The sequence below is a fragment of the Fusarium musae genome, chromosome 1 (genome assembly GCF_019915245.1).
Source record: "Fusarium musae strain F31 chromosome 1, whole genome shotgun sequence".
Classification (NCBI taxonomy): Eukaryota; Fungi; Ascomycota; class Sordariomycetes; order Hypocreales; family Nectriaceae; genus Fusarium; species Fusarium musae.
Genome location: NC_058387.1, coordinates 3,427,038 through 3,449,275, shown reverse-complemented (window position 1 = coordinate 3,449,275; position 22,238 = coordinate 3,427,038). Strand labels below are relative to the sequence as shown.

The 22,238-nt window shown below is 50.0% G+C and overlaps 8 protein-coding genes across 8 annotated transcripts; 4 read left to right on the top strand and 4 right to left on the bottom strand.

The window, feature by feature from the left end:
• Window positions 1-304: 304 nt before the first annotated feature.
• Window positions 305-2,764, bottom strand: J7337_001032 (uncharacterized protein; the record flags this gene model as incomplete). Its single annotated transcript, XM_044818777.1, has 2 exons — window positions 305-1,501; window positions 1,553-2,764. The coding sequence occupies 2 exons, from the start codon at window positions 2,762-2,764 to the stop codon at window positions 305-307; spliced, it is 2,409 nt and encodes an 802-aa protein (XP_044686479.1).
• Window positions 2,765-3,216: 452 nt separating this feature from the next.
• J7337_001031 (uncharacterized protein) lies at window positions 3,217-6,602 on the bottom strand (the record flags this gene model as incomplete). Its single annotated transcript, XM_044818776.1, has 4 exons — window positions 3,217-3,755; window positions 3,809-5,140; window positions 5,191-6,364; window positions 6,435-6,602. 4 exons carry the CDS (start codon window positions 6,600-6,602, stop codon window positions 3,217-3,219), a joined length of 3,213 nt encoding a protein of 1,070 aa, XP_044686478.1.
• Window positions 6,603-8,205: 1,603 nt separating this feature from the next.
• On the top strand, window positions 8,206-10,111 carry J7337_001030 (uncharacterized protein; the record flags this gene model as incomplete). Its single annotated transcript, XM_044818775.1, has 2 exons — window positions 8,206-8,469; window positions 8,522-10,111. 2 exons carry the CDS (start codon window positions 8,206-8,208, stop codon window positions 10,109-10,111), a joined length of 1,854 nt encoding a protein of 617 aa, XP_044686477.1.
• A 596-nt stretch (window positions 10,112-10,707) lies between these two features.
• J7337_001029 (uncharacterized protein) lies at window positions 10,708-11,122 on the top strand (the record flags this gene model as incomplete). The annotated part of the gene is made up of 2 exons (XM_044818774.1): window positions 10,708-10,884; window positions 10,943-11,122. The coding sequence occupies 2 exons, from the start codon at window positions 10,708-10,710 to the stop codon at window positions 11,120-11,122; spliced, it is 357 nt and encodes a 118-aa protein (XP_044686476.1).
• A 148-nt stretch (window positions 11,123-11,270) lies between these two features.
• Window positions 11,271-12,335, bottom strand: J7337_001028 (uncharacterized protein; the record flags this gene model as incomplete). The annotated part of the gene is made up of 1 exon (XM_044818773.1): window positions 11,271-12,335. The coding sequence occupies one exon, from the start codon at window positions 12,333-12,335 to the stop codon at window positions 11,271-11,273; it is 1,065 nt and encodes a 354-aa protein (XP_044686475.1).
• A 426-nt stretch (window positions 12,336-12,761) lies between these two features.
• On the top strand, window positions 12,762-14,305 carry J7337_001027 (uncharacterized protein; the record flags this gene model as incomplete). The annotated part of the gene is made up of 2 exons (XM_044818772.1): window positions 12,762-12,810; window positions 12,984-14,305. The coding sequence occupies 2 exons, from the start codon at window positions 12,762-12,764 to the stop codon at window positions 14,303-14,305; spliced, it is 1,371 nt and encodes a 456-aa protein (XP_044686474.1).
• A 1,050-nt stretch (window positions 14,306-15,355) lies between these two features.
• Window positions 15,356-17,206, top strand: J7337_001026 (uncharacterized protein; the record flags this gene model as incomplete). The annotated part of the gene is made up of 6 exons (XM_044818771.1): window positions 15,356-15,999; window positions 16,210-16,423; window positions 16,485-16,518; window positions 16,569-16,627; window positions 16,886-16,950; window positions 17,158-17,206. The coding sequence occupies 6 exons, from the start codon at window positions 15,356-15,358 to the stop codon at window positions 17,204-17,206; spliced, it is 1,065 nt and encodes a 354-aa protein (XP_044686473.1).
• A 2,321-nt stretch (window positions 17,207-19,527) lies between these two features.
• Window positions 19,528-21,435, bottom strand: J7337_001025 (uncharacterized protein; the record flags this gene model as incomplete). Its single annotated transcript, XM_044818770.1, has 2 exons — window positions 19,528-20,590; window positions 20,660-21,435. The coding sequence occupies 2 exons, from the start codon at window positions 21,433-21,435 to the stop codon at window positions 19,528-19,530; spliced, it is 1,839 nt and encodes a 612-aa protein (XP_044686472.1).
• Window positions 21,436-22,238: the final 803 nt, after the last annotated feature.

Sequence of the window (22,238 nt, the reverse complement as noted above, 5' to 3'; positions counted from 1 at the left end):
AGGGGAAGGCCACTGAAAGTTCAAGCCTACCTTAGGTATCCTAAAAACGAAGGATATCAAGCATGTGCGAAAAATGATTGTCTAGAGAAGGCAGTTTGCTGCAAGGTTTGACAGCAATAATCGAATTTTTTATCCTTTTTCGCTTTTTTAACTCACCCTGGTGCTGGCTATCAATGGCTCACCAACCATAAACTACGAAATATTCGCTTGCATCGATTCTACTCTTACATATCTTTAGACTCTTTTTTCTCTCTCTATAATCAACGCCGTCTCTTTACGTCCTTGAATATCTTTAAATGTCGAATCATCCTCTAACCAAACTTCTCGCCCGCCTCCTCTCCTCCTCAGTCAAAACCCACTCGATGGCATCGTCTTCCCCATCTTGGGCCATAACCTCATCCCATTCGTCATCTTCCATGTTGGCGACCATGAGTATTTGCAGGACCTTGGCGAATACCTCTCTCACGGCGTAGTCGCCACGAGATACAATGTCTACTAACGCGATAAAATCACGCTCCAGTCTGATTGCACCAAGAGCATTTGTGCGGCCCGCATAGCCCATGATCTTCTTCTCCCATATCTTGGAGAGATAGCGTGCTGTGGTGTCAAGGAGAATGGCGTATGTCCCAGGTGTCATCAAACGTGCAATTGGCTTCATGAGTTGATCCCAACCATGCTCGAACAGTCGGGGAACTTGCTCCATGAGTTCATCCTCGTCTTCGTCGTTCTGCTGCGCTATATCTGCAATGTCGTCCTCCGACAGGGTGTAGTCCGCATCACGGAATGTATCTGTCAGGACCGGCCTTAAACGGAGCTTGACAACCTGGTTGAAGAGTACCTGTATTCCCTCGTTGAGCAGCTCGGTCGTTTTCCCGATGAACGAAGTCTGAAGAGTGTGTAGAGCGTTTGCAACAAAGATAACATCTCGCTCAAATGGGAACGAATCCTTGAGGGGGCCGTTTTGGGCATCACCGTTGGGCAGATGACTCGATTGCCCTATCCGTCCCGTGATGATTCGAGTCAAATACTCGTTGGCCATGTCCAGACTATTGATAAGAACGATGAACTGGATGATCTTGTCCTCAGGTGGGAATCCTCCCTGGACGACCGGTCTGGGATACGATTCATCTCTCATCTTGCGCTGGATCATACCAACAAAGTCGGAGCCAAGCACTCGGCCAACTGTCGGGACGACAGAAGCAATGACATCTCTTTGTGATGTTGAAATAGATTTCTGAATGACTGCATTCACAATGTACATGACATCGTCCACCGCTAATATAATGTACGGGGCATTGCCCTCGATCTGCCTGCTCAGGCTTAATGACAGACCGGTAGGATACTCATCCAGCTGGAAGGCCTTTTCAACTGAACGGCGGAAGAAGAAAGTAGTCATGACGTTGTAAGGGGATGTGAGCTTGGTAGATACTTTTCGGTATAGATTTGATTTGACAAGTACGTCTGGTATGACAAGAGGCGCCTCATCTGGTGTGTCGGAGTTCTGAGACGTATAAGTTTCTGGTTATCTCGGAGATTAATTAGTCAAACATACCTTGCATTTGCCGGCGAGGAATCGAGTGTACAATGACCAGCGTCCAAGCATCACTGCAATCTCACTCAGGAGGCCATCAACTTCTCTCATATTGACACCCTCATCCTCACTTTCTCGGGGATTGTTGCCTACCCCTATGGCTGGCGAGTTCACCCTTGGTGTGCCACCACGAGGGGGCTGGGGTAAGAAGCTCTGGACTAGAAACGAGAATGGGTAGCTTCTGACGTCGGTAAGTTTCCTATCAATTCCTCTCTCATCGCTCCAGGTGTCGACAATAATACCACCCTGGACATCCGCCTCCATCTGTAAACGTTCAATGACGCGAACCATTTTTCCAGAGCCATAATGACGCTCTACAAGCCCGCCGTGGCCTTCGACAATCTGGGCGATGTGCTCAAACAATTTTGTCAAGGCGTTAGCATAGAAGAAGCCTTCCCTACGCTGTCCGTTCATGGCATCTTTGAGTGTCGCTCGAGCGGTTCCAGCGACTCCCTGGCACACATATCTTCCGTAGACATCCAATCCGACCTCAGCTCTTCCTATCAAGGGAAAGAGCTTGAAAAATCTAGTGACTTTCGTACCATCACTCTCCTCCGCCGCCTTTTCAAACTCTCTCAAGAAGAGGCCACATAAACTCTCCTTGGCTTCTTCCAATGTCACCCATGGCGGGTCGGGGACTTCGACGCTGGGTACTATGCCAACAGCGAATGAACCTTTTGTGATCTCTTCTGGGACCTTGCTTGCTCTCGATATGTATCCAGCAGCAGCCTCCCAGTCTTGGGGCGCTCCCATGGAACCCACCACGCCATTGACACAAGCCTTGAGCTCCGCGACTTGTTCCACCACACCTAGCGTTTCCTCGACTCTGCTCTTTTCGAGGTCCAACTCCTTGACTCTGTCACTCAGTCGACCAGCCGTATCTGCTGCCGTTGCTAGCATATCATTCCCAATTGATCGTGCGGCGATGACCTGCGCTCCCAGTCCAGCCCGCAGCAGATCCAGCCGCCCCAGATCGCGGGATAGATCAGCCTGTGAAGCCACGAGAGCATCGAGGCGGGACGTTATAGAAGCCTCGTGGGCATGCAAGGAGGCGAGCGCTTCACGAATCTCGGACTCGGTGTTGGCATTGTCAAGGAACGAAGTAGAGACAGCGACTGGTGTTTCGACGACAGGGTGTTCGCTATTGGAAATGCCGTTTTGAAGGCCTGACATTGTCATTAAGATGTCCTGTTCCGGCGGCGCATTTCTGCCTTCTGCTTCTTTTTCTCTACGTTCAGGGCGAATGAAGAAGAGACGTGTGGCTTACAGCGCAAAGAGACTTGTCGCAGCTGGAGTTGCCTTGTTGGTGCCACGCAGCCTCTCTCTCATTACCAGAGCTCCCCCCGCAATTTTGGCTGTGGATGCCTACCCTGTACTCTGAAACTGAATGACTTGTCCATGGCTAACAATCTCTTGCTGGAAGAAGGACATGGCAAGGAAGTATTGACAGAATAGTTTACTCGAATCTCGGTTGATATGGGTTTGTCTTCGAGCTTTTATAATATACAGCCTCGGTGCATTCGCTGTGCAACAAGTTACTTTTGTACAATGTTTATATCTTTATGCTAAATATGTCTCTTTTAAATGAACCCCTTGGCCCTCTCAATAAGAAATGGTACCCCCTATTACACCGCCTGGCTATAATCGTTTCCAAAACGCCTTTTATTATACTTGAGATATTTTCGCAGCTCGTCCGCCCAAAATACCGTGCTACACAACAGAACGAGTCGTACGAGGTCAAAAAACCCAAGCGCTTCCGTCTGGAAAGTCTCCTGGAGCCAAGGAAAATAGATGACAAGCAACTGTCCAGCAATGCTGAGAGACACAGCCCAGTTGAACAAGTTGTTAGAAAAGAGTCCAACTTCGCCCTGAAGTACCGACTTAGACTCTGACCTGCAGCTCAAAGCATTGAACATGTCGAAGAAGACGAAGCAGGTGAATGTCATCGTCGTGTCACGGCGGGTGACCTGTGCATCAGCCATCATCTCACGACGGTAGATGAGCATTGTTCCAATGGTAATTATGGCCGCCGATGTGAGAACGCGTGTAATAAGCGACTTGGTAAGTACTGGATCTCCTCGTCTTCGTGGAGGCTTGGTCATAACATCAGGGTCTACCCTTTCAACACCCAAAGACTGAGCTGGAGGACCATCCATGATAATGTCTATAGTATGCCGGTTAGCTTGGGTGAGACTGCACATCAGCTGTTGCTCTTACTAATCCACAGAATCTGCATGGCGTTCAAAGGGGATTTAAAGCCGAAGCAGGTGCAAATGAAAACAAGTGCCAAACTGGCAGCACTTGTGCTGAGTTGGAAGGTCAGGAAGTTCTGGATATTGTTGAAGATACCCTTGCCCTCCTCGATGGCTCTGAGAATCGTAGAAAAGTCATCGTCCGTCAAAATCATGTCTGCTGCCTCCTTTGCAACATCAGTGCCATGGCGGCCCATGGAAATACCAATGTCTGCCTTCTTCAAAGCTGGCGCATCATTGACGCCATCACCAGTCATGGCGACAATATCGCCCCTTGACTGGAGGGCTCGAATGATCTTCAGCTTGTGGTCTGGGTTCGTTCGTGCAAATATGGTTGTGTGTTGCATGGCCTGCGCTAGATCTTCCTCCGACAACCTGTCAACCTCGTCGCCGCGCAGCACAGGCCTTACAGTGTTCTGGCCGCCTGAATGTCCGCTAGGGACTGCAATGTTCATGCCCAGTTGCTTTCCTATGGCAAGCGCTGTCGTCTCTGCATCGCCAGTAATCATGATGACCTTGACCCCACCTCGCATCAAGCGCCTAATAGAACGTCCAACTCCGGGTCGCGGAGGATCGCGCATACCAACAAGACCCGCAAAGGTGAGGTTTTTGTAAATGTCTTCTGGACTGTGAGAAGATGGACTCTCGCTCCGATCGAAACCAGGGTTGCTGCGCGCTGCGGATTTGCTTCTCAATGGGCGCGTGACGGAACCGCTGGCAAATGCCAATACCCGGAGACCTTGGACAGCCATGGCTTCGGCGGCTTGAAGGGCCTCCTGGCGACGTGCAGAGTCAAGTACAATTTCCCTTCCATCCTTTTCGAGATAGCTGTCACATGCCGCCAGAACCTTTTCGATAGAGCCCTTCATGTAAGCGAATTCCTTGTCACCCTTTGTTTCGGATCCAATTGTGACACCCATCCACTTTCGTTCAGAGCTGAAAGGCGTCTCGCTCACTCGAGGGCCGATAGATTCTCTGACATCGTGTTCCTTGAAGCGATCAAGGAGGTCCAGCATGGCAACGTCAGTGGGTTGTCCAACCCAGCGGGTATATGTGGAAACCTGACCACGTCCTAACGTCGACGAAAGTACAGCTGTTGCGGCTTGGCCGTGCTCTGTATACTTTTGAGCAAGTCGCGCGTCATTCGCAATGTTGCCTATGCGAAGCACTCTAAGGGTGGCCTGGTTAATGTCTGGATTCGTTTCAACATCATCGTGATCAGACTCCACCGGGACAGGCTCTTGAGCTCCAAAATACCACATTCGAGTAGTTGTCATGTGGTTCGTAGTAAGGGTACCTTGAACGGTCCTGTTAGCTCATCTCCGCGAATGACGCCCGATTTCATACCTGTTTTATCAGTGCACACTACATTCACGGAGCCCAAAGTCTCGACCTTGGGCATCCTTCGGACGATCGCATTATGCCTAGCCATGCGATGAACACCCAGGGCCAATGTGACAGTTACAATAATAGGCAGACCTTCAGGGATGGCGGCCACGGCAAGTGATATCGAAATAGTGAAGATCTCAAGAAGCTTCTTCCCCTGTAGCCAACCGACAACTGAGATGAGGCCAATTACAACAAATGAAGCTTTACTGAGCTGCGAGCCAAGGTCGTCCATGGATAACTGAAGCGGTGATCTTGGACTCTCGGTACCAGAAACGCTAACAGCAATAGTTCCAAAGTGTGTATGGCCTCCAGTCGCAAAGACAATACCCTGACCGTGGCCCGACTTCACCAATGTTCCCATATATGCAATGTTATGAATGCCATCTGCGTCAGAATCTCCATGCTCAGAGGGGGCAAGAGAGTTGGGTCGAGGCAATTGTGATTTGTCGAGACCATATGAGCCGAATCCACGGTTACGTGCCTCAGCCGTCACCCTCACAGGCTCCGTCTCTCCAGTGAGGTTTGAGGCATCAATCGTTAGGTCTGCGGCTTTGGTAACACGGATGTCGGCAGGAATGCGATCACCGGTGGTAAACAGAACGAGATCGCCAGGGACCAGCTGAGAAGCCATGACCTTGGAAGATGTTGCATCCAGAATATCACTGACTGGAGTGACAGAGCCCGGGGTCAAGGCTGAATCGGCATCATCTATACGCGGTGGCCAGGTAGCAGTCTTCCCCAATGACGACGTCTTGCTCTGACCACGGACGAGGTGGGCATGATTCGGCACAAGGTGGTTAAGAGCCTCGATAGACTTTTCAGAACGATACTCTTGTATGAACCCGACGGACACGACAATTGTCACAGCGACTGTGATACTGATAGCGTCATCCATGTTTCCCAAGAGGAGCGATGTACCGGCCGAAACCAGAAGCAGCAGAATAAGGGGCTCCTGGAATTGTTTAACGAATCGTAGCCATAATGGCTCTGGGTCTTCGTGAGGAATTTCATTCGGACCATATTCGCCTAGTCTGGTGAGAGCTTCTGTTGGAGTAAGGCCAAGGGTGAGCGATGTCCGTAAATTCGCTGCGGCTTCGCTCGGGGTCATATAGGAGAAATGATCGGCAACGTTCTGGTGGAGTGGTTAGTTTGGGTCCATGGAAATCGAGTATGTTACGGAAGCTGCGCATGTTGAGACTAACCCGTGCATCAGAAGACGTGGTTCGAACGTGACGGCCTGGGCGCTGTGGACGATCGCCATCCTTGGAATCAAGGCCATCCGCAGCATGGCCGGTGATGGAAGGGATGTTGGATGTCGGTAGCAAGGTGTCATTTCCCGGACCGTCGCGGCCGCCCCATGGCAATTGCATATCGACAGAAGGATGCGCAAGCGGTTGTATTACAACTGTAGAGAAAAATCCGTCGAATGCATGAGTGTTTGACTTAGGTAGTTCAAGATCAAATGCGCAAAGTCATGAGGAGGAGAAAAAGGCCCGTGGATGTTGAATAGCACGAAAAGGGAATGTCAGGACATGGAGCAAAGTTGCCACAAGAAAGTTAGTTATCCCAAGACTGGACAATTAGAATTCAACCAAAGGAAACGGCTCGCTTCAGCCCCGTCAAAGAAGAGACTCAATCATGGGTGCACGGAAAGGTGAGAAGAGGAAGAGGCCAGCAAGAACAAAAGTAGACGTGAGGATGGATGTGTTGGGAGACCTAAACGGAACTTATTAAGGTTGTCCTAAGATGATGTCCATGTGTCTTGTCCTTCGATGAGCGGGTCGGAGCTAGTACCTTTCAAGGCTCGGCAAGGCTGCCAGGGGCTTGCATATCGACTTTATCAGCCAGTAGCATCACCTGAAAAACGAAAACAGGCTAGGTAAGGGAGCGACGGGAGTCAAGATTGGTTCTGTAATTGTGGTAACGTTAGATGATTCCCGCCCAGCTTCGCAATGCCAGGCCAATGACGCTTTTGCTGCAGGTTTAAGCCACATGACGGACTATTTGGGTTGGGAAAACTGCTTAAAAAAGACAGTCAATACCGGAAGTTTGGGTTCACCAGGTCTAAATATTGCATGGATAGTTAATAATTGACTAAGTACGAAGTACAGGATGTACAGGCATCTATCTATAGGACCTATGACATCGATGTAAGTGACCCTGTGGGTATTGGTAGAGACAATCGATTTCTCAGGTCCAACGCTCGTGTCTTCGAAAAGCAAGAAGGCCATCACAGACTTACTGCAACTATCATCATTCTAAACGAGTTTAGGGCCAAGGGTTGCCTCAGATGAGGTGATGACCTCAGTTTCAGAAAAGTCGATGGATCCAAGCACTCCAGTTACATGAGCCATCATCCACAAATTTTTGGCAGTGTTGGTTGGGAGACCTTGCCAGCCGATGATCAAGGCTGACCAATTAAAGCGCATCGTTCTTCGGATAAATGTTTCCCCGTATACCGCAATAGGTGTCTGCTCCTGCCACCCACAGGCCTGAGATGCCCCCAGCCACGCCATTTACCGTTGGACAACAACCAGAGCATCCCCCCTCTTCAAGGTCCAGGTCCCATTTTCCCTTCTGATAAAATACCTTGACTGCCTTAACGTCGCGATAATCCCGCCCGCGCACACGCCTTGTCACTTTACTGCACTCCCGACACCGTCGCTATCGCCAAAATTTTGGTCGCTGTAACATTCTCATTATATTCCGCGGCCTTTTCGCACTGCCTCGTGCTTTTGGGGTACGCGCGACATTGCTTTTGCGCGTAGAGCTATCCGTCCAGCAAAAGCTTGTTTACCCGACGCGCCCCCAGTCTTGGTGTTCATCAACTCGTTCTTGGTCTCCCACCAACCATCACTACCACCTGTACCTGAAAGAACCCCTCAACATTGGAACACAACTTTTTTCCTTTCTTTTCTCGTGTGGGTAATTGCCTATTCTCACATTCATACCGCGTAATTACGCGAGTGCATCATGTTCTACTCGGAGACTTTGCTCAACAAGAGCGGGCCGCTCGCCCGCGTCTGGCTTTCTGCCAACCTCGAGCGCAAGCTATCAAAAAATCATATTCTTCAATCCAATGTTAAAGATAGTGTGGATGCCATCCTCATGCCTAACCAGGCACCGATGGCCTTGCGACTAAGCAGTCAGCTGCTCTTGGGTGTGGTTCGAATCTACCAAAGAAAGACGCGTTATCTTTTGGATGATTGCAATGAAGCTATGATGAAGATAAAAATGGTAAGCCCTTCTCATGACGCGTTGCATGACTGAGTACACTAACCCTTTCAAGGCATTTCGGTCTTCGGGCAACAACGACATGGCCGTCAACCTACAAATCCCCAACCGGGAGGCCCTGACCCTTCCTGACAGAATCACCCCATACGATAATTTCGAACTACCTCCTCCACCAGACGCGAACTGGCTTTTGTCTCAAGTGGAGGATGTGACTGCTGCTCCAATTGGCCGCAAAGGACGCGCTAGTCAGCGTGACATCAACCTCCAGGAAGATTACGATAACAGCCAGTTTCTTAACGACGGCATGGGAATGGAAGATGACATGATTGCACCGATGGGGAATATTGATCTGGAATTGGATTTTGGTCTTGATGATCTTGGCCTTGAAGGGACAGGTCTTGAGCCCGAAGGTGGCCGAAGGGAGGATCGCACAACGGCTGGTCCCGAGGTTGATGATTCAGAGCTTGATTTTCCCCAAAAGGACGACGATCGAGCGATGACTTTAGATCTGCCCGACGAGCGCGTTCAGATTCATGACGGCGAGGACCTCGAACCGATGGCACTCGACTTCAACCCTGACGATGTCTCCCAAGTACATGATATCGCAGCTTACCCTCCTCCTCGAATTTCAGAGTCGCCGCTTTCTGACATCGACGAAGACCGGGTTGCACAGCTAGAACAGGATCACTCGAGATTCCAGATGACAGACCTTTATGAACCCGACCACGAGGAAGACCAGATTATTCGACGACCAGCGCAGCGCGCCAAGAAACAGAAGATACTCACACCTGATGAAGAAATCGCTCTCTCGAGTAACCACATAAAGCAACAGCAAGCCAACCGTGACAATATCATAAGGGAGGGTGGGTTCCTTCCCCGTGACCCCTTTCTGCTGGCTTTGATGGATATGCAAAAAAGCGGAGGATTCGTGTCATCAATCATGGGGGAAGGCCGAAGCTCGGCCTGGGCCCCAGAGCTTCGCAATATGCTCACACTAGACACTGCTCGTGGCATGAACGAGCTCAAGCGCAAGCGTGACAGTGGCATTGCCGACGTCGAAAGTGACCACGGCGCTTCCAAGTCACCACGTATGCTCGATGTCGGTTCAGACACTGGACATGGTTTCGAGGGCGTTTTCGGTGAAATGAGTATCCCCCCAGAGGAGAGCCGCCATGAAATCATCGCCGATGATGAGATGGAGGACGAAGATGCAGGAACCATGATGCCTGGCTTTGAAGATACGACTGTTGCCCTGGTCCATCCTGCTGAGAGCGGTCCTGTTTCTCAAGTCACGAAGCATGTCGTGCACCAATTGCGAGAGCGATTTGGTGACGATGCTGCTGACAGCCCCAGCAAGCGAACTCAGAGAGCAGTTCTTCTCCAGAACCTCTGCCCTAGACAACAGACCACCAAGGCTGATGCTACCAAAATGTTCTTCGAGTGTCTGGTTCTCGCGACCAAGGATGCTATCAAGGTCGAGCAGGGTCCTGGTCTAGGAGATGACATCCGGATAAGGGCGAAGCGTGGACTCTGGGGAGCTTGGGCAGAAAGAGAAGCTGGTGGTGAGATGTCTCAAGACAATGACGCCCCGAACGAGCCCGAGCGTGCTGCAGTTGCTTCAACCGCAGTAGCTGTTTCAGCATAATCTGGCAGGTCGGTTGGTTTTGCTTATTGCATCATAACGAAAACTTGGATGGATGGCGTGTGTCAGGTTATATAAACTATTGAATTCCAGCATTCTAGGGCAGTCACTCAGGGGCCGCCCAGATGGTGTTGTCGGCGTTTCGGGAGATACCACGGCTTGCGGTACTTGGATGGATTGATCGTAGCTCTTTGGGAAAACGGCAGAGGTGGATGTGCAGCAGTTTCTCTTATGAATGAGTTCTGTCGGATATTACATTAGTAGTTGAGTTAAGTAGTAAAGAACGGTCGCTTGTATCTCGACCTTTAAAGATGTTCTCAGCACCTCGGTGATGCCATAGTGAAGTACTTTCAGCTGTTCAACGCGGTCAAGCGCGTAGAAAGTCAATGCGAGGAGCCCCGCCATTTAGTTAAACCCCACGTACGTCCAACATGACCTCACTTGCTTCTCCATTTGTTTTCCAGGCATCAGACACCGAGCAGGCACCCGAATAAACAAAAGCCCCTTTTCTCATTGCCTAGGAACCAGGCTTGTACATAAAAACACCGCAACTCGCCAAACATCTAGTCGATTGTTGAGTGATCCCGAACCAATCCACCATGCCGCCGCCTTCCCAACTCGCCATCGCTACAGGCTCTGTCAACCGACTCCTCAAAGAGGAGGCTTCATACCACAAAGAGGTTGAGCAAGAGGAAGCCAAGGTCAAAGCTCTGAAGGAGAAGATTGATAGCGGCGCAAACGATGATGAGAATGCCTCATTCATGCTTAAACAGCAGGTCAGTCTGAAACATCACCTTGGTATTCGGCCAAGAAAGGCGATCTAACACGACTTAGCAAACTGCCCTTGAGCAGACAAAGGCCGTATTCGAACCCCTACGACAAAAGATCGCTGTCGCTGTTGAGAAGCTGGAGGAGCAACTCGCCTTGAGCGAAGAGCTGAACGCTCCGGAGGACCAGGTGGTGCAGGCCAAGGAGGCGCTGGTAAAAGCCAAAGCTACCCAGGTCGATGCTTAATAGAATCATAAATCGGAACCAAGGGATGACACTTTGCGATACCACTTAGAAGACACTTAATAAAAAACAAAGGGAAACGCTTCTGGACCTTCATTTATGAGGGTATCTTAGGATATAATCAATAGTACAAACAGCCGAGTGGGAAGCCCTAATTGTCTACTTCCATCTTGTCATCATTACTTTCAGGTAGCTCAACTGTCACCTGGGGTGTCGTTCCTCCGTCGTCATGGGCTCGACTGAACTCAGACTCCTCCATGTCAACATCCTCTCCCGATTCTGCCTTGCGCTCGTCGTGTGGTGGTATAGGCGAAACATCCCGACTGGGAGCCTGGCTATCTCCCAGGCTTTGCGACTCATTATGACCAGAAGGTGGCTTAAGCATGTCTGGGCCTGGCGTATCCCTCATTGGTGTTGTTCCTCCATTGAGAGCTTCTGGGTTCGGTGTTCCTGCGCCCCCATCTGCCTTCATCTGGCTATCTTGGTCGGGATGAGGTGTCGCGTTACCGCTCGGTTCGTTTCTGGGTGTCTGGCCGACCTTGTCCACCTCGGCATCATCCTCTGCATCCTCATTCATACCCTCTCGACGATCGACCTCCTCCTTTTCATCTCTAATCTGTCGCCGCAAGAGCATCCCTTCTTCCATAATTCTGTTAAACTGTTCTCGACGTTCCCTCCAAGTTTCGATGTAGGTTTCACTCTCTCGCTCTAGCTCTCGACACTCTTCCTCGAGTTTAGCAAGGTTGGTAATTTGGTCTTCCCGTGGTCGAAGAAGACGGTTCGATGTGATTTTTTCCGCTAGCTCGTCGAATTGCTTGCGCTGTGCGAGGGTGGCTTGTGCGGACTCGAGCTGCTCTCGAAGTTGGATATTGTTTTGTCGTACCGATTGGCAATCGGCGAGGATACGATCTTGGTCGACTCTGTAGCGCTCACGTTCTTGGGAATTTGCGTTGTGGAGGAATTGCATGCGCGTGATACTGCTGCCAAAAGCATCGAAATCAAGGTTCATGTCCTCCTTGAGCTGCTTGAGTTTGGACCTGATATCTTCAGACGTGTTGGCTCCATTTATGGCAGGATCAAATGGCAGTAAGAGTTGTGAAATGGTATTGATTCGTTTGGTGAGACGCTTGAAAGGCTTCTCTTCCACATTGAGGAGGCGAGTCTTGTGAAGCTCAGCCTCTTCCTCAGGATCTAAGAGATCCCATGTGGATGCCATGGTATGCGGTCGAGTCGCGATCGGATGAGAATGTTTGTGGAGTTTCTGCGTGGGATATAGATCCACAGAAAAGACGATGAAGATAGTATGTCGGCCGCGACGCGTCCCAATCTCTAAAGGATTGCTTGATTAAGCCTTGTGTAAATAGATTTTGAGGAAGTTGAAAGGTGATTGATAACAAAGCTCAGCCTTGTGAGGGCGTTGAAGATGCGAAAGCAGCCAACCAATGATGCTTCGGAGTGAGGATGACTAAGACTATTTCTTTGATGATGCATCCTGCCGCCCGTCTCCCACTGCTCGACGTCTTCGCTGTTATTTACCTACAACCTGCAATAATCCATCCCAAACACTACTAATTTTATCCCTAACACCACTGCGCTCTTTACAAAGGCACAGCCGATCCCGTCGCATAAAGCCATTAACAACATGTCAGAAGAAGAACGAGAACTCCTGGCTCGTATCAGTCAAGTCGCGGGTTTGTGCCCCTCGCGCATCACGGTAATTTCAATTTGCTGATAAATCCTAGGCCAGATCAACCGACATAAGAATCAACAAGCGGGCTCTCGGGGAACTCCAAGCCATCATCCTGCTCATCATCGCCGTATGCGGAAACTTGCCATGAGGAGAGATCACTACTGATATGCCTAGAAAACTCCTATCGACATGCGAGCTCACCGTACCCAGCTCGCCATAATAGAATTGGCCGCCACCCCACGGCGCACCACCACCGGACCCTTCACTTGAATGGCGACAACTCAACTGCTTCTCGTTCTGCCAGTAGTGGTGCTGAAACACCCCCTGGTTGGGTTTCCAGAACCGATCGCCACCGTCAACTTATTAACGCCAACGTTTACGAGAAAGAAACCCAGAATCGCGCCAAGGCCATCGAAGAAACACGCCAGAGAAAGATCAGCGGACGCCGGCAGCGCGAGAAGGCTCAGTTCGACGAGTTTCTGAAGCATCAAGCTATCGCTTCGAGCGCGCAGACTAACCCCGCAGACCGCAATGTGCTCACCATCGAAGGTGTTCAATTCCGCGTCATCGACGGTGGCAAGAAGCTCGTCAAGATTCCTGGTGCGTGCAAACTTAGGTGTGACTCTGGCGCTTGTGCCTTACCCGCTGCAGGTGCCCTCAACTCCTCCTTGCGAACTCCAAAGTTCACCACTGTTGCTGGAGTTAAGTTTTACCGAACAAAGACAGGAAACCTCGTTGCGAACAGATTCGTTAACGACCAGCGGTACGAAGTTCCTTTCAATGAGACGAATTTGCTGACAGGGTTAAGGCGAACCGGCAGGGTCAAGAAGATAAATCAACTCTGTAAAATCTTCTCAACGACTGGTAATTTCTCATCCCCAGGCTGGAGTGCTTCTCATCTCCTTCACCTGGACCGGCCCAGTGGCCATGGGGCGAAACTGACGAGTATTTTGCACATAGGTTCATGCACCAAAGGCCCTCGGTGCCGCTACATGCACGACCCGAACAAAGTGGCACTATGTAAAGATATACTGAAAGATGGGCAATGTGTCAGCGGCGAGTCTTGTGACCTCTCCCATGACATGACTCCTGAGCGCACCCCCAACTGTTTGCATTTTGCCAAAGGCCACTGTGCCAAGGCTGACTGTCCCTATACTCACTCTAAAGCGTCGCCAGCCGCCCCAGTTTGTCGCAATTTTGGTTTCAACGGATACTGCGAGAAAGGAGCAGAGTGTACTGACCGGCACGTTTTTGAGTGTCCTGACTTTAGCAATACTGGCCGCTGTAAGGTCAAGGGATGTAAGCTCCCACACCGTGAGAGGGCAAGCGTCCTTCGAAACAAAACCAATGCCGCTGGCGAGCCTCTTGGAGACATTTCAAGTGATGACGAAGCTGCTGATTCCGACGATGTTGATTCAGATGAAGTTGCCGAGTTCATTGATGCAGACTCGGACCTTTCCGATTTTGAAGAACACAAGGACTTCCTATCGATCTAGATCAATTGATCACGACTGTTTCCAGCGAGTAGAAGCAGGCAACCTCGGATTTGAACTTGTTGTTCTTTCTTGGCGTCTGGAGACTGGGACTGGATTATGGTAAATGATTTCAAGATACCCATGACTTATCGGCGCCTGCAAAGGTTTTGGCTATCAAGTGCCACCAGCATATCATGAAACAAAGGAAAAGAAACAAAAGATGAGCAAAAGAATGCGGTTATTGAGATGAACACATCTGTGTTCAAAACAATACCGAAGATAGTAGATATGTATTGAATGAAAGATTCTGTTACTGTGTACGACCATGAGGAGGCACTATTAGTGATTACCTAGATGAATACTGTAAAATGGGTTGAATGAAGATCCTGGACAACCTCCTTGCTGTAGCTGTCTTGGGATGATTTATGCCATGGATGATTACTCTAGTAGGTAGGCAGCCTGATAGGTTAGTAGGTACATTGGAGGCGGGCAGAACAAGGTGGCATTGTGTTGGATGTCATCAAGGATGAGTGAGGGGCATTGTTAGCTTCAAGGAACCTACCTACCTACCTACCTACCTAATATTAGTAACAGTTGCCTTGGACTTTTGTCGGCTTCAGGTATTCTTTCAAGTTTGAAACGAACCAAGGGTTGCTGATCTTTATTGGCGCTTCCAGTCAGCAACTAGGCAGACCAGAGATCTGAGAACACCAGTCACATCGTGTTCAATGACAGTTCTGGTACAAGAAATCGCAAAGCCTCAACTCAGCCTCAATCCAGGCGCCTATCTGTCTGTGCCTTTTACTCGTGCCTGTCTGTTTGCGGTACTTTGAAGGAATGAGTAAAGCGCCCGCAACTTAATAAACATGCCATTCTCACTCGACGATATTGACCTGATCTTTAGCTTATTTCATTGATCCCGCCGTCTCGTTCTCGATTGGGCTGTTTGCTTCGCGAATCGCTGTGTAGATCCTTCGTGAACGGGCCCTTCCGCCTCCGGGCTGTCATCAATATAGTTGCTGATTACAACCCCGCAAACCTCCCCTCAAGTCCATATTACCATTAGCGAAAATGGGCATACGCGACATTCTCAAGAAGAAGGACGACCTCTCCACGGGCCAACCGCCTGAGAAAGGCACTATCGATCATCTGGCAGCCCCCGAGTTTACCATCATCCGCTCCGACACCTCAACCCAAGAGCGCATCTACCCGCCCTCGATGAAGTCTGTCGACAATCTACATCTCGCAGTTCAAGAACCCAAAGAAAAAGACAAGTCCCGGCGATCCCTCGATGTCTTCCGATCTGGTCGGTCACGCTCTGCTTCAGAGTCGAGCCAGACAAAGAAAGAGAGCGGCGCCCGTCGTCTGTCTCAGCGACTGCATCTGAGCCGGGCACCTCCCTCGTCCGAGAACGTCCCCGAGAACCTGCCCGACATTGTCACATCAGACGAGGCGCAGTGGGAGAAGCGCGCGACTATGCTGGCGGGTCAGAATAACCGCGCCAGGAGCAACAGCAGGCCAGGCACGCCCTCGGACAGCAGTAGAGGCGAAGAGCGTGCTGTTTCGTCGCAGCAAATTGATCAGGATATTCAAGAAGCCATTCGCCTACACGAAGAGGGGAAACTGGAGTTGTCAACGCGCATGTTTGGGCGGCTGGCTGATCCTCAAGGCGCCAACAACCCGCTCAGCCAAGTGTTGTACGGCCTTGCTTTAAGGTGAGAACACCGGGATAGAATATCAATGTCTCGGGTGGAGCACTCGAGGTAACGCTTGATAGAGTTTGAAGCTCTGGAGACGGTTGAGACTCCAAACCTTGATACTTACGTCGAGCGGTACCCGAAACCTTGTACCAACCTTGTATTGGTGATCTATCGAGATGAGTTTATTTGCATGTCTCGAACGCTAACATGGCTCGTGCTGTACAGACACGGATGGGGTTGCGCTCCAGACCCGGAGGGTGCTGTCAAGTATCTTTCAGCTGCAGCCTCCAATTCTGCATCAATTGAGCAGATGGCTCTCCAGGCGGGCATGAAGAAGGGTGGAGCTGCAAAGGGAGAGCTTGTTCTCGCCATTTTCGAGCTGGCCAACTGCTTCAGACATGGTTGGGGTATCGAAAAGGATGCCTACGCCGCCAAGCAGGTACGTTGACTCTGACTCTTGTGGGAGCGACATCAATTGCTGACCATTGCCTTGAATGTAGTATTATGAGACTGCGGCGAATCTAGGAGATACTGGTAAGTCGTACATACACGAGCTGAGAACAAGGTCTGACACTGATTGATAGACGCCATGAACGAGATTGCCTGGTGCTACGTCGAAGGCTTCGGGTGTAAGAAAGACAAGGTATGTTACACCATAAGCCATTTACTCATGACTATCTGTCTGGCATGTTCAAGAGCACTCTGCACAATACATGAGCTGTATCGAAGTCATGGCTGCAGAGATGTTCTCGGTGAGCCTGGGTCACTTGATTCGTCGACATACTGGCACCCAAAGCAACTCACTGCCCAACTCATTCTGCCAGAATCCCCCATCGACTATGGCCGTTTCTATACGTTTAATGATGCTTGACTCATCGCATGAGGCTGATATCCTGCACAGTTCGCGGCAGCTCGGTATTATCGACTGGCTGAGAAGGCTGGTAATAAGACACTAGGGAACTCTTGGTAAGTCCACAGCCAGGACCTCCCATTGCACATCGTCCTCCAGTGTTGTTGCGGCAATCCGCATTTCGATAGGCTCTCGTCGACTCCGCCTTGCCCGGGAGCCACAGGCCCTGGTGCAACGGAGGGCGTTTTATCGATTGGTCTTGATCCCCCATCATACACCATACGATTCGATGGACAACCGCTGATTCAAACATCTTGCATTAGGATCTGGAAGGAGAAGTACGACCCTCTGGGCGAGGGCAACCGCAAGTAGTGCAACTGTAGCCATGTGCCACTGTGACCGAGAGGTGCATCTCCGCGATGTATATGTCGTATAAGTCAATCAAAGAGGAGGAGGAGAAGCAGATGGGACAGTCAACCACATGGTTCCGATTCGTCCTTTTGGATCACCAGCCAACTTTTATCCCGTATTGATGTAACTGATTTATTGGGGTGTCTTGCTCACATCGACATACCTATATGTATACTTGCCAGATACGGTTGGGTGGGGGTTTGTGTGTGCTTGTGTCTCGATATCTTACTATTCGTAAGTATATAGATAGAGTACAGGGTGTTTCCACCTTGCCTCTTGTTGTACATATCGCAAAACGGTATATGAGTGGTTCTCTACTACGTACATATGGCTAGGGTGAAGACCATTGGTGTAGTGTAGCAGCCGTACATCGTCCACCGCCGCCATCTCGCGATGGATTTTCCCTCTTCTCTCATTTTGGACCTCGTGACAAAACCCTACCAATCCCACAAGGCGTTTATTATTGATGCCCAACGTCAATAGCCTAAAGAGACATCATATTATTATTATTGGACATCTTAGTCATGCGGCCTGTTGACGCGGCCTGGTCTAGGCCTACATACATGACGAGGGGTGCACGGAGGTTGTCACGGCTCATCGCTATAGCGGCCCTGTTATGGGATTAAAGTGAACTCATCTTTGTCACATTGAGAAGTGAGCTTAACAAGAGTGAATAAATTCGAAAAACGCTATATCGCTGCTGTAATTAGTGGTTGAAATCTCGTCGTTTGAGCTTGGTTCATTCGTCTCCTCGTGGCTCTTTAAGACTATCGCATTTGTATCTCATGCATGGCCAGTGATAGGTTTGTTTTCTGATAAGCCCGTTTGTTCCTTGCGTCGAGGAAAGAAGAAAACAATCAATCAACTCCCAGCTAAAGCTATCCCTTCAGCTCAACGCCCTGCAATGCAAGGCCATGCAATGTAGCCACGCCCGGCAGCTTCTAGACGAGATGCAGCAACTTCAAGGATTCCCCATACTAAAGAGCAAAGCCATAGTGGCGCAGAACCGGTGATCGATCGATATGTGTTTAGGCTATCAGCATAAACATGAGGCCTACCACATAAATAGCCTCTCCTTAAGAGACTTGATTGCTATCTTCATTTGCGCGCCGAATCAAATCAACTCGTCAATACTGTATATACAGTACATACATGCTCATCTAGCTGATGTGCGCATCCCGTGCCGCCCCAGCGCCGCGCATTGGCAAGACATTGTCTAAGACAAACCACCCTCTTGCGCTGACACCCACCACTTACGTCTTCTAGCCTATTATCGACCGGTCTAGCATATGTCTCACCTGCTATCTTTTATCAATTCTTGTTTCGAAACTAGCACCCGCCCCTCTTCCTCTTTTGGGACCTGGTCCATCCAAAGTGTATAAAAGGCTGCCTAAGCAGAGATCCGATGATATGACATAACTGTTCACGAGGTAACATCGGCATCATGATCGTCACGAATACTGAATGTAACTGTTGAGATGGATATTCTTTGTTTGATGCTCGCCGCGCGAAAACTATGTAATTCCAGATAATTATCCATGCCATAAAATATTGTACAACTGACCGGATCACCTGGAACCGGAGGTTGTTTCAATGAATCGAACTAATTCCAAACTAACAAGTAAATGGATCATCGACGAGCTCGTATCATCGTCATCATAGACCATTTCAGTCATTGTCGTCTTCAGACGTATGCCAATTTCCATCTCCATCCATATCCTTAGCCGCCAAGTCCTTTCCACGCACCGCGATAGTATCAAGACTCTCCATGGACTGGGCCCTCATAGAGTCTGCCTGCTACTTCCTGTTGGCTGCTGTTTCGCCGCAAATGTCCACACCCAATCTGGCTCACATCCGTACACATCGACCACATCCCGTTCGCCGTTACCAAAAGAGAGGTATCCAATTTCGAGAGAGGAAAACCGATGCCACGCTGGGGAAATCACTCAAAAATAAACAAATCAATGCACGCTCGCTTGCTCGATCCATAGGAAATCAGAAAGACCCCAAAATAGGAAATCCACAAGAAACGACAAAAGGAAGACAAGAAACCATCCATTTGGGTGCGTGAGCAACATGTCTGGAGTGCGCGAGAGCGACATCGAGTATATGGCAGCTCATCCCCCATAAAGAGGAAGGAAAATAGCCGACTTATAAGGAAAATACGTGACAAAAGAAAAAGGAAATAGAGAAAAATGAGAACAGGTGTTTCAAAGCCGATCGAGGCTTAGCCGTGAAATCGTCATCGTGACTTTTTTTATATTCTTGATTCGTGTCTTCGTTCATGTCCTTAATTCGTTGCATTGCTGCTCATTTTGCGCGTTGTTGCATTCTGACACCATTTTCGCGAAGTTTCGTACAACATCGTTGGGAATCTGATCCCACAGAAGGGAGCGCGTGTACACTTCGGCTGCATCGTTTTGTTTGTTTGGAATTCGCATCGTCGCAAGTGCTTCGGCTAGATTCCGGCGACCTTGACTGGGTGATGATCTCTCAGGAGCGTTCTGGAGGAAATCTTGGGAGTTGACACCATTATACTGAGCAGCTGATAGAGAGAAGATCTGCTCGTTGGTCTGCTCCTGAGTCGGCTGAGTCAGCTGGTCACCAAGCTCACCAAGCATCGAAGGTGCAACACCATCCATCGCCATGTCATTCATGGAGATAGCATTGCCCCAATTAGCAGTGCCGGATGGTTGGGGGGCAGCTTGCAGACTGGCCGACTGAGAGTTGACACCAGCGTCCTTGAGAACATTGTCGAGAATAGTGGCCGAGGCGGCCCTGACATCCTCAGAAACGCGAGGAATAGCAGGGGTCGAGCGGCTCGAGAGGACGAAGGCACCAACGAGGAAGAGCATGAAGAGGAGGCCACCCTGGGCGGCAGGCTTCTCGCTCTCGACGAAGGGGTTGTCGTTCTTCTTGGTGGGAACAATAGCCATCTCCTGCTTGACTTCAGGCTCTGGATAATCATGAAGGAAATTCGAAGCATCCCATGCACCAGGCATGCCCAAACCGTCCATGGCGTCCATGGCATCGAAGCCGCTTGAAAAGCCGTTGTCTCTGGTGGCGGGAACGGCGCTATCGAGTCGCTGAACATGGTCGGTGAGAACGCTGATCTTCTTCCTCAGTTCGCCAGTCTCATTGGTGTGAACACGGATCATCTCTTCTTTGTCCAGCCTCTGGGTCTCGATGAACTTAATGCATTCCTGCTTTTCGAGGGCCAGTTGTTCAACCCTGGCATGAAGCATCTTCAGCTCTTCCTCCATGTCAGTCATGAGAGCGGTATATTGCTTCTTCTCATCCTCTAGACGCTCAGTATGCTGCTTCTTGCGTTGTCTCGAATCAAGACTGGCAGTAATTAGTATCAAATCTTGGATTGACAACCTCTTTATGTTTATTTAGTGCGACGGGACTTACGCTGCTTGTCGGTTACGGAGCAATCGCTTCTGCTGCTTGAGCTCCTTAATCTCTTGTTCGTCGGTGGACTGAGAAATCAGATGGTCGATGTTGCTGAGGTTTCGCTCTGCTGGAATATCAAAGCGAGCATTCTTCTTCCGAATACCGTCGCCGCGGCGCATCTCGTTGTGAGAGCGGAGACCGGGGCTACTAGGGCGCATTTTGTTCTTGTTAATAGGCTGCTGAGGGGTCATCCACTCTTTCTGGGGAGATGTGGGGATAGACTGGGAGCCGACGGGAAGTGACGGGAACATGTTCCCAGGGTTTGTGAAGGGTGTTGGACCGGCCATGGGTCGGTGGAAGAGAGATGCGTTGGCGTCATATTCAGCAGGAACACCATCGAAGGGATTCAGAGGAGTGCAAGTGCCGGAGGTGTTTCCGAACCAGTTGGCAGTAGCAGCGAAGCCATTGTTTTGAGTGTGATCAGGGCGCATAAAAGGGTTGTTGCTATGCTGGTCAAAGAAAGGGTTGTTGGAGGAGACAGACTGCATTTCGACGGATTGCCAGTCCTCTTGTTTTGGTGAGAAGAGAGGAGGGCCGACAGCAAAAGATTCTCGACGACTGTCAGCCATGGGGGGCGATAGGTCCAAGCCCGAATCAATAGCGTTGTGCTCAAGAATGTTGTCGTCTAATACACTGTTGTCTTCGTCTTCGAAGTACTTCTGTGCGTGTTGTGTATCCACGGTTAGAGAGGCTGGACGATAAAAGGGTTGTTGCATTTGAAATGTTGAAGTCATTGTAGTGATGTGAGATTGAGTGAGTGTGTGTTAGGTGAGGTTTTGTGTGTGTATATGTAAGAGAACAGGGCGGGGAGTTTGAACGAAACGAAACAGTGGAAGGAAGCAAGGCTGCAAAGAGAAAATAGGTAGGAGCCAAGAAGGGAAGGGTGGAATCTGAAGAAGGAGACCCAGATTCGGAATCAATAACAATATCGAGATGAAGAGCACAGAGGCACAGAGGGAAGCGAAAAGAGGTTGGGATTTGGGGGAGGGGCGCGAAATAATAAAGTACTGGAGCACCCAAGGCAAGGTATCATCATTTTTTTCTTTGCGCGCGGGAGACTCAAACAATGTTTGGTGGGCAAGGCCGAACCGTAGTGTGGGCAGCGGTGAAGGACGAAACGGGTACGGGTGTGTATTTTTTGGCGGCCTGCCAAGTTTTCACCCACCCAGCACCCAGCAGCTCACCTCACTTGTTGGAAAGGAAGGAATGGCAGGACAGGACAGGGCAGGGGCGTGTAAGGTGAGGTGAGGTGGGCTTTGAGAACCTGGAAGGAAGCCAGAAAGCCCGACCCTCCGGAGCGTGCTTGGGTGGGGTTAAGTGCCAGGCCAGGCCAGGCCGATGCGAAAAGGGTACAGAGAATGTGACTCAGTGTTCGGCGGGAGAATCGGAGGGATGGCTCGTACCTCTCGAGTACTTTGGTACTCCAGTTTGTGGCCAAGATACTAAATTGAATGGAACGGGTGATAATGATTGAGACGGGCTTGCAAGCTCTTGTCTTTTCTCTCGCAACGCTGAAGCGAAGGCGTAGCAAAAACAA